Source organism: Lygodium microphyllum, chromosome 7 (genome assembly GCF_053477565.2).
Source record: "Lygodium microphyllum isolate KBCC chromosome 7, Lygodium_microphyllum_v1.1.10, whole genome shotgun sequence".
Taxonomy (NCBI): Eukaryota; Viridiplantae; Streptophyta; class Polypodiopsida; order Schizaeales; family Lygodiaceae; genus Lygodium; species Lygodium microphyllum.
Genome location: NC_141141.1, coordinates 158,852,532 through 158,866,574, shown reverse-complemented (window position 1 = coordinate 158,866,574; position 14,043 = coordinate 158,852,532). Strand labels below are relative to the sequence as shown.

The window sequence follows — 14,043 nt, the reverse complement described above, 5'->3', positions numbered from 1 at the left end:
CTTCCCAAGAATAGTTGAATGTGTATGGCTCCACAAATTTCTTGTTGATCTATAAGTTTTATTGGAGAGTCCGACACCCATTCTCTCAAACAATTAAAAGTGCTATTGCAGTAGCACGAAATCCTGTGTTTCATGCTCGCAAGAAATACATTGAGATTCACTACCACTATGTCAGATAGAGATCTTATGCAGGAGAGATTAGCTTGACATATGTTCCAACACATGAAAATGTTGCACACATTTTCACAAAGGCCTTGCCACATGAGAAGTTTGAGGCTTTCCACGAGTCCTTGAACTTATTATCCTTTGGTGATTGATGATCCTTGTACTTCATCACATTGGCACTACAAGGGGGTATTAGAATTTGTCCATTTTGAGCAATGGCCAATGTAATTCGTGTGGTGTGTGGACACTTATTAAAGTGTCAAAGTGTGGTGTGTCTTAGGACTTTTAATGTGGTGGCATTAGGCTCTAGAGTTACATTAATTCAACTCTAGTAAGGGTGTGGAAAGGTTGGTTAGGTCCACCTTAGACCTTAGCTGTACTTTGCACTTTCATTCTGACATTCATTCTTGAGCTAATACACTCTCTTCAGCTCACACTATCTACTTTCTATTGTCTCTCATTTCTCTCTCCTCCATAGCCAACCAATTCTCACAGAGATAGGGAGTGATTTTCGCCTAAATAGTTTTGCTATTGGAAATTTCTAGCTGAATAAACTATGTCTCCCACCACATATTATGAAGTGGGACACATGGGACAGAAAGACATGTGGTGGAATACTTGGATGTTTGTGTGATAAGTGTAAGCATAGTTTTCTATCTTCTGGATCTTTCCCTTGCCACATGTAAACTATGAAAGGAAAAAAACAACAAAAATTTTTGCCAAAACTAACCACGGTGCAAAATTATGAAAAATGATAAGTGACTTCTAAATTTCAAGAATTCCTATTTTCAGAATTAGCATTTCAAAGGTGATCTAAGATCCCTATTTTTTTAGGGACCTGATATTATAGCGATTCTAACATTTTTTTTATAATGACTTGAAAAGAGCTTTCACATGATATCCATATGGGGTGGTCCCTAAGTTGCAAGGAAACTCTAAATTTAAGGCATCCCTAACTTTTCGGAGCCTCAGTTTGGTCTAAAAATGCTAAATCTAAAAAATAGGGAGGAGATTCTGAAAATAGCATGTGTGTGTTCTAACACTGCTTACTAAATGTGATTATTTTTATCCTTGACAGTTGTCAGCCCAAAAACAAGGGCCATAAAGAAGAGACAAATATCAAGACACTTGTCACACGCGCTTCCAAGTGCCTCACAACTTGTTACACTTCATGATATGCGATTGGGCACTTGTCTTGTGCTACTCCACCTACCCTCTTTGTACTAAGTCTCCCTTTTTCCTATTAAAAGAGATCATTTCCTCTTATTTTACATCAATTTTCCTTCTTGTAAACTCATGTACAGCAGCTAAAGATAGGTCCTGCAGTAAGAAGGGGAGTTTGAGCAGTAGATGTAGAAAATGATAGAATCAAGAAGAATGACTTAGTGTCTATTAACCATGAATATGATCAAGATCCAAAACTAGTTAAAATCAACACCACTCTTGATCTAACCTTTTCCTCTTCCAGCTCACACAAAGATTTGAGGTTCATTGTATTCATATCACTATAGTCTGTTTATTCATCTATTTTTGTCCACTCTCAGTTCTCTTTACCTTTGAGTTCTACTATGTTCATTGTGTTTCTATCGTACACATTGAGTTTTTCTTTGTTTGAATACTTATTTACAAACCACTAGCCTCAAGCATCTCTAATCAAGGAATGTCATAACCTAAATTAGTGAAGTCATGGACCCAATCCCTCTTGGAAAAGTCAATGATAGCAGCCTTGTATCTCATACTAGGCACTGCCTCCCTCATGTCTGGAGATTCCCTTCACCACTTCCTCTTGCATTTCTTACACATGAACCCTTCTGCTTCTCCTGCTTTTCAAATTCTTTCTTAGAGCTTTCTGACACAAGAATCCTCCTGCCTATACCAGCAAGTCATTTGGTTTTTGCTCACTAACTGAAAGAAACAAGAAAAGGCTATGCTGCTTGGCTGTATACAAGCTGCTGACTCTGCAAGATTGATAAGCAGTATCAACTATTGTATGAAATGGAATCATAGTTGTACCCTGAACTAGACAATGTACACAAGGTAAAACCAATTAATACAGCAAAAAGGCAGAACAACGGACCTAAAACTGCAAGCAACTAGCACAGGCATAGCTTCATGGTTAATTACCTGCAGCCAGTCAGCTTTTCTGCTTCAAATTGATTGGGAGTGACCATAGTTGCCAGCTGTAAAACCTGCACACAAAGTATGCACTTCACCCTATTAAAGAATCTAATGAAATGACAAAGACTTCCACATCAATGCTAGGTTGAAAATGTTTTTGGGGATCAATAAGCAGGCACTCAATAAGAAAGAGACAATAAAAGCAATCAGAATATTCTTTAACACTAAAACAGCACATATTGGACCATTGCCCATGTTTACCTCCATCCCCCCATATTAAACACTGTATGACTGGGATGCTGATACCACCCTGCAGATGTTCCCTTCCTGCCTCCCAATCTCCTGCCCTCTCTTACCTCAATATTTGTGGCTCCTTCCTTGCGCTGCCCCGCTCTCCTGCAGTCTCTGTCACCCTTTCCCCCCTCTCATCCTTAATCTTGCTCATCTAATCAACCTCTCCCAACTCGGAAAAAAATGTACAAAACCCTCTTCAATAAAAAATAGAATTAGCTAATTCTACAGCCACCTCAACCCTCACTCCTTTCCTTTCCCCACCATCATCTCTCCCGAACCATCCCACCAATCCCAATTCCCTGAAATCCTGCACAATCTCTGTCTTCCTCAGCTGAACCCCCACAGCACCCAAGCCCCACCCTGCTCTCTCTCCTTCCAACCCTGGCTGCACCTTTGACATTTATATGACTTTTTTTCTTCTCTCTTGCTTTTGTCCTACCCTCTCCTTGTCTTCTCTCCCTGTTGTCATTGACCTTTACGGCAATCTGGCAATCTTTGAAACTTTCAGGCAGTTGAAGATGTCTTCCGTATTGTTGTGGGCACACAAATGGACTGCCACAAACAGTTTTAGCATTTCAATTTTGGATTCCAATAATCCTAATTTGTCCCACACAGATCATTTTTGTGGATCCCAAGAGGCACTTGCAAGTGCTATAACAGTTTCCAGGTTGCCACTGTCATCATTCCAGAGCAGTAGTGGCTCCATTGATCCATGGCATCCATTCCAGAGCAGTGGATGGCTGCATTGCTCCATGGCATCCATTGTAAGCTACCAAAGCATAATGTAAGTATCCTGTTGCTGCTAGTCATCAATGTGAATCCAATGTGGTGAATTACCCACTCCTAGAGTTTGTTAGCAGTCGTATGTCATGCATGGTCATCTCCTATCTTCACTTCAGGTGGGAATCCCACTCCTACATTTCATTTTGGGCAGTCTGTTCCTAGTGTTCCAGGCAGGCACAAATAGCCATGCAGTGGACGGACACACCAAGTGCGAGCAGGCTGACCAATCCAGGCCACATTTTAGCCCTAGCATTATGTTTTGACTGGTCCAACCTGCATTAATGCAGGTCGGCCAGTTGGTAAGCCAGTTTTGTAAATGACTGGATATTTAAACCCGACCTCCCTCACTCCAACGGATCATCAGATCATTCAGCCAGCCCTCCATCTCTTTTTATCTCTTCCTCCTGCCTTTGTCTAGCACCCATGCTGACGTGCCAAGCTGCGTGTTGGGGCTGACTGCTGCATTCTTGTATCATTCAGTCTTCTATCAGCTTTGTTCTTCATTCTACTATGCCGCTAAGGATCTTAATAGGTTGCTTCAATTACAAGAGATTGAAGCACCAGAGCGTACTGAGATAAACCTCGCAGAACGCCCAAACAATGACTACGACAACTCCTGGTCTGCCATATCTCTAAAGTGGACCATCTGATCTGGAGACATACTTGTAAAGATCTCCTACAACTCCTCATCTGTCATCCCTCAACTCATCCTGCTCTCTAGGTATCGCTAAAGGTAATCTGCACAGATGCTCTAAAGGCACAACTATAAAGAAATCATCAAGCAACGAGAGAACTAACAAAAGGTCCCATATGGAAAAATAAGCCTTCATACAAATAATTTTATGGCATCTAGAGTCTTTGAGAGTTCCTTAACACTTTTTTTGTGAATCGTGTGCCTCATGAATCATTTGAATCAGGTCAGCTAGAAACACAGCATTAATATGGAATATAATAATCCCATAATGAACCCAAATGATAAAGCGTAGATAAGTATAAATTAGTCTAAGATTACCTTGTTTCTGTACACCGGGACAAGGTCTTCTGGAATGTAAAGTGTGCCTTCGTCTCCCATCACTGGATCACAGACTATCATCAAGAAAACAAGCCATCAGAGAAGTACAAATGTGGCAATTATTATTTTGACTTAGCTGTGCAAATCATCATATAATGTTTATAAGCCATAAGAGATCATTCTATCAAGAAAATCAGAATAAAATCGTATTATTGTGTTTCCAACTAAAATTTAAGAGTATGTCAATCCCAAAAGTTTCTCCTTTTGAAATGTTGTGACTTCTCATTGTCAAAAACTCTTGAGAAGCACATGAGTACAATGTGCAATAATTTTAGAAAAACTAGCACTCTCCATCACTTTTCTTACATTAAAGGTGAAAATAATGCTTCATAAAATCATGCAACCTTGATATTAAAGCCTCCAAACTACAGCATGAAACCCATTAGTTTTCTACTGCACCAAAATTGAAGCAGATCAAGTGATGTCTACTTGCTATACTTCGTAGACATCAGACAGTTCCTTTTGTATGGTTCATTCATACACATATAAAAGAGCATTGAATCTGCTCAATGGACATACTTAACTGACCATATCAGAGATTAAAGAAAGAAATATAACAAGCATTAGATCCAATAATGTTATCCTCTCCATCAATGTTTACAACGATCATGCTTATAGACAGTGAACAAAAAGCACTGACGGCTGGCAAAAGATCATACAAAAACAGTATCAATTGTATTAAAGAGAGAGGAAATCATAAGGTTGAAGAAGAAGATGTTTGCTATCTTACCATAAATCAATTGAGGGTTGACAGACCGTAGTTTTGCCACCACGCGTAGTACACATTCAAGAAATGATAGTGAACCAATATATCCTGTCAATAAGGTTTCAAAAAAAACTCATGTTCAGCTTCACTTTCAAAAAATGAATAAGCATGCATGGACTGTGAGCTTAGATATAGCACCTGTTAGAAGATGTGTGTAGTAAAGAAGATTATTTGCCTCCAACCCTTCTATCAAGTTCCAAAGTTCCTCTCCGTTCAATACTTGACCACGACAAACTGGATAACCTGCACAGCAATGCAAATTTTCTGTAATCTTGAGAAGAGGAACAAGGAATGATTTATCCAGAAACTAACAAAAATTTATCTATAAGTAACAAGTCCCAAATTCCATAAAAGTAACGAGTCACAAATTCCATAAAAATTAAAATACTGCAATTTACTAGAATTTCAGCATCTCTTGTGATGAATTTTATAGCACTTCAATATAAAAGTGCAGTCATCATCCAGGATGGTGGGTGTGCATCTGGTCTGTTAAGCATTTAAAACTCAGGTCAGAATTACTGCTAATTAATTACACAATCTTTTATTCATAATTCAGACTCGCTGATTGGAGTTTGCATTAGCCTTTGCCTAATACTAGAGCCCTACCTTACTTTCTGCATCTGCAAAAGTGGTCTACATATTATTCCTTCATCATGCATGTCACAACACAACAAAAAAGAATTTGTATCCTTTCTATTATTCTGCATATTTAATTGTTTATTAAATTTACTTCCTTTGCACTTAGTAGATATAAAGAAAAGTGTATTAGAGCTAGTCACTACTAGTATGGTAGACCCACTAGTATTGTGGACCCATGAAGAGGATTAAAGAAAAGATAGTACACAACTTCCTATATGACCTGGTTGGGTGCCTGTAAAAACCGGAACTAAAACATATAAAGGTCAAGCGCGCACAGTTTGTATAATGTGCATGTGTAGGGTAAAACCTTAAAATGCATATTTCTTTTTATAGAAAACTCATATGAAGATTTCACCACTGTTTTTGTAATGTGCTCATAAAGAGCTTTCATGACACCCGTATTGAGGAATCCCTAAATTTTAGAGACTTTCTTGTTAGCTTACCACTTTTAGTGTTGTCAATCTATCATCTCCCATTTGTGAGCTCCCATGGAAGTGTAATGAAGACATAGGAGCTCTAGCATGTTAGTATGCATTTCTCTTGTTTTAGACCCTTTCCCTGTGTTTGTCGGTCAGTTTACACCTCCTGCCCAAGCCTAACTGCTTCCAAACTGTCCAAGATGCCATGACATTAATTGTCACATTTTTCCATGCAGTCAGACTGCATTTATTGCATCCCTCTGTTCATTTTTCAGCAGGTTGGCCATATTTAGGGCCTCTTTATGCAGTCAACAAGATTTGGGGGATTCAGCTATTTATAGCTGGTCCCTCCTCACTTTGGCCGCCGCCATCTTTTGCAGGCTGCTCCTCCGACTTTGGGCGTGCTCCTCCCTCTCCGGTGCTGCTGTTGTCGTCACCATTTCCAGCCAGATCTAGTGCCCTCACTGATGCCGCGAGCTGCCTACAAGGACTGATCACTCCTTCCATTAGTCTGTTGGGTTTGACTCACACCTACGCTCACAGAGGAGTGTCAATGATCTTCAATAGGACACTGGGGCACTTTTTACTCTTCGTACAACAGGCTTTTCCCCCAAATTTATTTCTTTTATTTTATGTGCTTATGTTACACAGTTTTAGGCACTTATCGTGTATCACACACTTCGGGTGTGAACACCCTCATACAACCCTAAGGTTTAAGGGTTGTACTTTGTACTTGCACCTTACACTTCAGATTATTGCATTGGGTGTTGTGCCCTCACACTCTACACTGTCTACTCCACTCTCAACTGAGCTTCAATCTTTTCTTGTTCTTACATTTGGTATTAGAGCTACGGGCTCGCATGGTCCATCTCAACCTCTTGGAGATCTCAATCAACTCAGCTTCAGCTCCTCCTAGCTAGCAACAGCCCATTCAGACCTGCAGCACTACCAATCCTTGCTGCTTTTGTCCTGTGCTCCTCTAGTCTGCAGCCACCCTCCACCAATCACCAATCTTCAACGGCACCGCCTCCTGGTTCACCACTACCGCCAACAGTTGTCGCCCATCCCCTGCGCCTATTGATATAGGCGGCACCAACACCAACTTTGTCCGCCCCTATGCCCAACGATACAAGCGCCAACACCACCAGCTGCACCCACCCGTCCCCTACACCCAATGATATACACGGCAACACCACTAGCTGCGCCCACCCCCCTACGCCCAGCTATACAAGTGCCAACACCACTAGCTGTGCCCGTCCCCTGCGCCCAGACGCCGCCTACAACCTGCTCTGCAGCTCCAACTAGTGCCGCCCACTTGCTCCAAACCTGCTGCCCGCCTACTCCAGGCCTGCCACCTGTTGTCAAAAGATGACGTACCAGCGAGACAATAGGGTTTGCAAGGAGGAACACAGAGTGAACTCAACAAACATAGAGAAGAGAATAAAAGAGAGAAGAAACTCTCATGAATGGAATGATGAAGTTCTGAATCATGGAGTGAATGTGATACAAGGGAACATAAGGAAGATGATAAAGACAACCACGATCCACGAACCGCAATGTTCTCCAGAAGGGGTGTGAGGGCAATGGAGAGGCTGGAGAGAAGAGGTGATGGACTAAATGAATCAGCCGTAAGGAATGAATGAGAGAGTGGCCTATAAATAGGCACAGTCAGTCTAGGATGGCGCCCCTTTTTGGGGCTGCAAACAAACGCAAAAAACGCAAACTGCGGGTAAAGGGTGAAGGGTTTCTCAACACCCCCCTCGCACCCAAAAAGGGGAACAAGAGAAGAGTGAGGTGGAGATGCAATGCTGCATATTGAAGAATGCTCATGCAATAGGAGCCACTTGGACAATGTCCCACGTGGGAAAATTGTTCACTTTCCCAAGTGCCCTGGTATAAAGATGATGAAATCATGCAATGCATAGGAGAAATGTCGGACTTTGTGTGATGTCGAGAACCATAAGAATATGCCCGTACTCGATCATCTCGGGAGGTGGCTCCATGCTGACCAAGGGACGAAGAAGATCCACCTTGCAATCGAAGAATACTACCTAAAAGGAAACCTTTAAAGATAGTCAGGAGACAGGATGAGCTGTAGAACCCAAAACGCAACCTCGGGAGAAAAGCCATTAGCTCTGTGACTCCATGCTAGAAGAAATACGAAGGTAGCCACCGAGTCACTACTAAAGACCCATGGGCCCCAATCTAGGTAGATCCTCTAGATCTTGGATATGAGTAGAGGAAATGATTGCTCAAAGGAAAGCCACTACTTGAAAGTGAAAGGTGGTGGTGTGTGAAGAACTTCATGGCACATAGAGTCCCTCTCTGAATCTGAAGGAGTAGAAGTAGGAGCCCCCTCTAAAGCCGAAGAAGAACTGGAAGCCCCCTCTAAGGGCAAAGTAAGAAAATCCCCCTCTGTATCCCAATTTGAGAGAGAAAGGGAATCCAACCACCCATGGCTCACGGATTGCGAAGCATCTGATGACGAAGGAAGTGCCACTAGTTGTGCCAAAGAAGGTATCTAGGGCTTGGAAGAAGAAGCCGAAAAGCACCCAGAAGTGGCCTCTCGAACCTGAGTGGAAGAGGGTGGGGAAGAAGGAGGCTCAGGATGAGCCAAGGGTAGGAAACAGTCATGGGCTCTCAAGAGAGTGGACTATGAAGGATATGTGGGCCGGGGAAGCCACTGTACCCAGACGTAGGTGGGGGAAACCTCCACGTAGTGGGGTGGTCTCCAGGAGGGCTCATCGCCTGGTAAGGTCTTAAAGCCTCCGTGTGCTCAAAAGGACTTAGTGCGTGTCGGTTGTGGCTTATTGCCTTGAGCATAATACTCCAATAGCCGATGCAGAACAATCTCTGTGGCCCAGAAAGGAGAGGTGGCACAAGGAGTGCATGGTGGAAGATGCATATACTCTGGAGGGGTAGGGAGCAAAGGTTGATGTTGACAGTCATCGGTGGAATGACCATTCTTGCCGCAGTAGGAACACTCACTAGTCTGGCAATCTATCGAGGGAGACGCTATGGTACGGTGTGGTAAACTAGATAAGGGAGGGTGGAAGGGAGAAAAAGGATATCTCCCAATGCGCAACGGAAATGATAGAGAAATCAAATGTTGATGCCCAACCCGCCACTGGTCTTTGTCTTCTTTGATGAGGAGGAGAGAGAAAGACTAAAAACGCAGGAAAAACCAGCAGCAGCAATCAGTATGCTGAAATCAGCTGCGAACTGTGTGTGGTAGACTGGAAACAGGCACCAAACTGTTATAGACAGCAATGGCCAGCTTGGACCGCGATGTCCTCCGCGTCCAGGGTATGGGCAGCAAGCCAAAATACCTTAAATCTACAAAAACGAGATTGTTTCCTGAATGGAGAGTGATCAGCAACAATCGTTCTGTTGTAAACAATTGCAAATTGCGGGTAGAAGGTTGGAAACAGGCGCCAGACTGTAGATGACAGCAAAGGACAGCTAAGACTGCAATGTCCTGCGCGAAAGGGGTATGGGCAGAAGCTGAAAACACCTGAAACTTGTAAAAACGAAATATTGATACAGCGAAAGAAGAAGAGAAGTGGATGTCGAACCCGCTACCAGTCTTTACCTTCACTGGAGTGGAGGATCTTCGTTGCTAGGTGAGCAAATCCAGCTCTGATACCATGTCAAAAGATGACATACCAACGAGACAATAGGGTTTGCAGGAAGGAACACGGAGTGAACTCAACAAACATGGAGAAAAGAAGAGAAGAGAGAATAAACTCTAATGAATGGAATGATGAAGTTCTGAATCATGGAGTGAATGTGATACAAGGGAACAAGGGTGCCATAGCACAAGGAAGATGATGAAGACAGCCACGAACCACGAACCGCAATGTCCTCCTAAAGGGGTGTGAGGGCCATGGAGAGGCTGGAGAGAAGAGGTGACGGACTAAATGAATCAGCCGTAAGGAATGAATCAGAGAGTGACCTATAAATAGACACAATTAGTCTAGGATGGCTCCTTTTTGGGGCTGCAAACCCTAAACGCAAAATACAGAAATGCAAAAAAATGCAAACTATAGGTGAAGGGTGAAGGGTTTCTCAACACCTGCTGCCACAGTGTGCCGCCTGCTTGGCCTCGACCTACACGACCAACCTTCACCCAGTGTGGCTGAACGCCACCCGTCCGCTTGCCAAATCCGCCTGAGTTGCACCTACAAGTCTAGCAAACGAAGATAAAACATTTTTTTAAAACAAAATCAATTTTAAATTCAAATTCACTTCTCTGGAAGGGGCCTGTTGCCTAGGCAAGCATTCTCAGTTGGTACACATGTCTGGGACACGATTACAACAAAGATTTTATGCATTTTGGGTCGTTAGACATTTGGGGCTTTTGCAGTCCGCTCAGTGATTGGCACATGTACGTCTGTGACAATCTGATATAGACTGTTTTCGTGCATTTTGAGAAAAGAAATTTTGGAGCTTTTTGCATTTTCAATGCAGTTGAACATTAATAGCACCTTGGATAGCATGCATTTCAGACAGTTTTGATAGTGTGTGCTCCAATTTGCTAATTAGAGCAAACTTTTGAGATTTCCAAGTTGGTCCAGCTTGAGACATTGCTCTTGTGCCCTCTAATCAGCATCATTTATCATGGCAAATCAAGGAGGTGATGTCTTTACTTACATATCCAAGGAGGACACGTTGGATGGTAAGAACTATTCACTCCGGTCCTTCACGATGAAAAATGTGCTGATTGCGAAGAATCTTTGGGATTATGTCAACGGTGAAGAAATGAGGCCTGGAGTTGTGGCTCCTCCTACTTCTCCTCCAGGACATGGACAACGAGCAACTCAGCCTGTTCAGCCTGCTGTAGCTCAGCCACTTTCCCAGAGATCAGTAGCATAAAAGGCATAGGATACACGGGATACAGAGGCTTTGTTGCTGATTGCATTGGCAGTTCAGCGGACTATCATCCTTCACATTCGGTCTGCAACTGCTTCACAAGAAACCTGGCTGACCTTAGAGCAGATGTTTGCTGGAAAGATTGAGATGTGCATCTCTTTCTTAAAGAAAGAGCTTGAGACAGTGAGGGTGGATGAGGGTGATTCTATGCAGGATCATCTAAATAAAATTCACGACTTGCGTGAGCAGCTTATGAATGTAGATGAGTATTACTCAAATGCACAGGTAATATCTAGTACCTTGAATTCATTGCTTGCCCTCGTACTTGGCTTTTCATACAACCTTGAACCTCACCATGAGGATTTCCCCACAGCCACTTACTTTCCTTCAGCTAGTCAATTTCTCTTAGAGGAAGAGCAAACACGAAAGAACAATGATGTGGATGTTATAGCCTCTGAGCAGGCTTTTATGGCAAGGCAGAAGAGCAAGGGCAGCCAAGCAAAGAATGCTCCACAGAGCTCTCGGACTTCAGCCACTTCAGAGGGCAATAAGAAACAGGGGGCACACAAACCAAGAAGGGCAAGTGCCACTATTGCAAGAAGCCAAGCCACTACATCGTAGAGTGAAGAAAGCGCATAGCCAAGGCTCAAAATCCAGGAGTAGTACAGCCAAACCTTGACCACTGTTCTAGGCCCACTCTCTCACCTCAAAGAAGGTAAAGGCATTGTCTAGGATGCTCCTATCCTGGAAAAAGTCTGTTTGTGTGTCATGAATGATGTTTGGAAGCACGGGGTGGAGTCGCCTACCAATCATCTTTGCCAGTGCCTTATAGACAACTGGCAACAAGGTGATCGGTCTCCACTAGGATAGCTCCAACCGGTCTCCCCCTTTGGGGAGGAGACTGATAAGACCTGATGATAAACTCCTTGGCATCCGACCTAAGCTGAAAATTTCCTACAAAGTCAACAATAAGGGGTCCTTCACCACCTTCCACAAGGTGGTGAAGAAAGCCATGGAGAGGCCATCCTCTCCCGAGCATTTTTGCTCGTCCTATGTGTGGAAAGCCTCCTCTAATTCCTTCTCTGTGTAAAGGAGACTAGAAGGGAGCGTTCCATCTCCTCGGTGACAAGGGACGGGATGTGATCCCAGACCTACTGTCTACAACACTGTCCTCTGGCTAAGGCTGTCTCCAGCTGGAAAAGGCATCTGTAATAGTCGGTGGCAATCTCCATCACCTCATCTAGAGCGAATCCTCCTATACTCATCCCGAAGGCTGCGTATCTGCTCTCCTGAGGTGCGGGGCTGGTTTGGCTGAAAGAAATCCCTGCACATCGTGTCCCCCTTCCGCGCCCAAAAGGTTGCTAAGGTGCAGAATGAGAACTCCGAGCGCTTGTCCTCTAGGCCGGCAATGGCTGCTCGTGCGCACACCTATGCGTGGAGAATGGGATCCCCTAGTGTCTCCTGTGATAATCTTTGCGTAGCTCCTAGGTACCGCCGGAGTGCTCTCTCCTCCTCCCAGCACTGCTACCTGGCCTGTAGGGCTGCCTCCTGGTAGATACTGCTCGACTCGGCTAGGACCTCTGCAACCTCCTCTGCAATCTAGTCCCTCCTGCTCCACTCCCTGGTCAAAATCTGCTCAATCTGTCTTTTCACCTCCTCTCTCCTATAGATCGAATCAAGGATCCGACAGGATCGTATACCTAGGGAAGATGCTGGGGGATCAAGTATCAGAAGGACCGGGCAGTGATTGGACAGAGTGGTGCCAGCCAACTACCCTATTTGGCCTTGGCAAGAGCATCCCCGCTCTCCTACATAGAACCTATCCAACCGCTCCAACGAGACTCCGGCTAGCCGCCTATGTCCCCACGAGAAGTCCAACGACCTTTCCCTCCTGTGGAAAGTTGGGTCTCTCCAAGCATCACGAGCTCCTACTGCCAGTAGTAAGACCTCCCATGCCTCCTGCTCCTCCCTAGCCATGCCCTGGCAGTTTCTGCCTCTACCTTGTTGGTTCTCTAAGGCCTCCAGGTTGTTGAAGTCTCCTCCAACAATCCAAGAGTCCACCTCTAGGAGTCCTGATGCAATCGCCACCCAGAACCTGCTGCGTACCCTGACCTTAATGGAAGCATATGTTAGGAGAATAGTCAGCTCAGGTGTGAGTCTGTGCTGCAAAGGCTGTGGCCTTTTTATAGTATTTTTACTAGCATTTTCTGGTGTCCTATTTAGGGCTAGGGAGCATTTAATGCTAGCCGACTGCATTTAATGCTCCCCCCATATAATACCTATATATTGTTGGGACGACTCCTCCTCTTCTGTACTTCAGCCATCATTTGTGGATTCTTCTGAGGAGAGAGGAGCCGGTGCCAGGGTGCCCACACAGCCAGTGACTCACTATTGTATGTTGCTGTCTCGTGTTCGATATGGATTCCGTTTTCCGGGCATACATTTGAGTTCTCATTTGTATTTGTGTTTATTTTTCTTGTCTTGTGTTTCAGCAATTTATTTCAGCATGTTGTTTATGCTTCCATTGCTGTACCACTTCTGACATGGTATTAGTTTTCAGGTTTTGTGTTTCTGCTGTGTTTTATTGCTTTTCAGGACTATTTTCCCTCTTTCTGATCAGGCGACTGCTGCTCCATACAGGCGACCTATTTGACCTGCCTTTTTCTGCAGATTTGCAATTGCCTATTGTCCAACACTTCCTGCTGCCTATGTTTTCATCATCAGGCTGCTGGTGACAATTCCCTACACCTGTTTATGCAGTGTGCAGCCTGCATTTTGTTGTTTTCAGCACTATTTTGGGCTGGGCGACTAGCAAAACAGGCCGTTTTTGCTGTTTCTGGGAGCTTTGAACTGATTTTTTGACTTTGTGCAGTAGATTTTGGATTCTTTTGATCAATTTTTGGGTTATCCTGCAT

The 14,043-nt window shown here is 43.9% G+C and overlaps 1 protein-coding gene across 2 annotated transcripts in view; it reads right to left on the bottom strand.

The window, feature by feature from the left end:
* The window catches only part of SOS4 (pfkB-like carbohydrate kinase family protein), a 215,922-nt gene that overhangs the window by 149,668 nt on the left and 52,211 nt on the right, over positions 1-14,043 (bottom strand). For both annotated transcript variants that reach the window (XR_015691438.1, XM_087682182.1), the window contains exons 3-6: positions 5,337-5,441; positions 5,163-5,246; positions 4,373-4,446; positions 2,290-2,354 (exon numbers count right to left, since the gene is read on the bottom strand). Coding sequence is in view for 1 of the 2 variants with exons in the window: in XM_087682182.1 (XP_087538308.1) it covers positions 2,290-2,354; positions 4,373-4,446; positions 5,163-5,246; positions 5,337-5,441 (328 nt within the window). In the remaining variant the exon portion in view is untranslated. The remainder of the gene's footprint in view (positions 1-2,289; positions 2,355-4,372; positions 4,447-5,162; positions 5,247-5,336; positions 5,442-14,043) is intronic.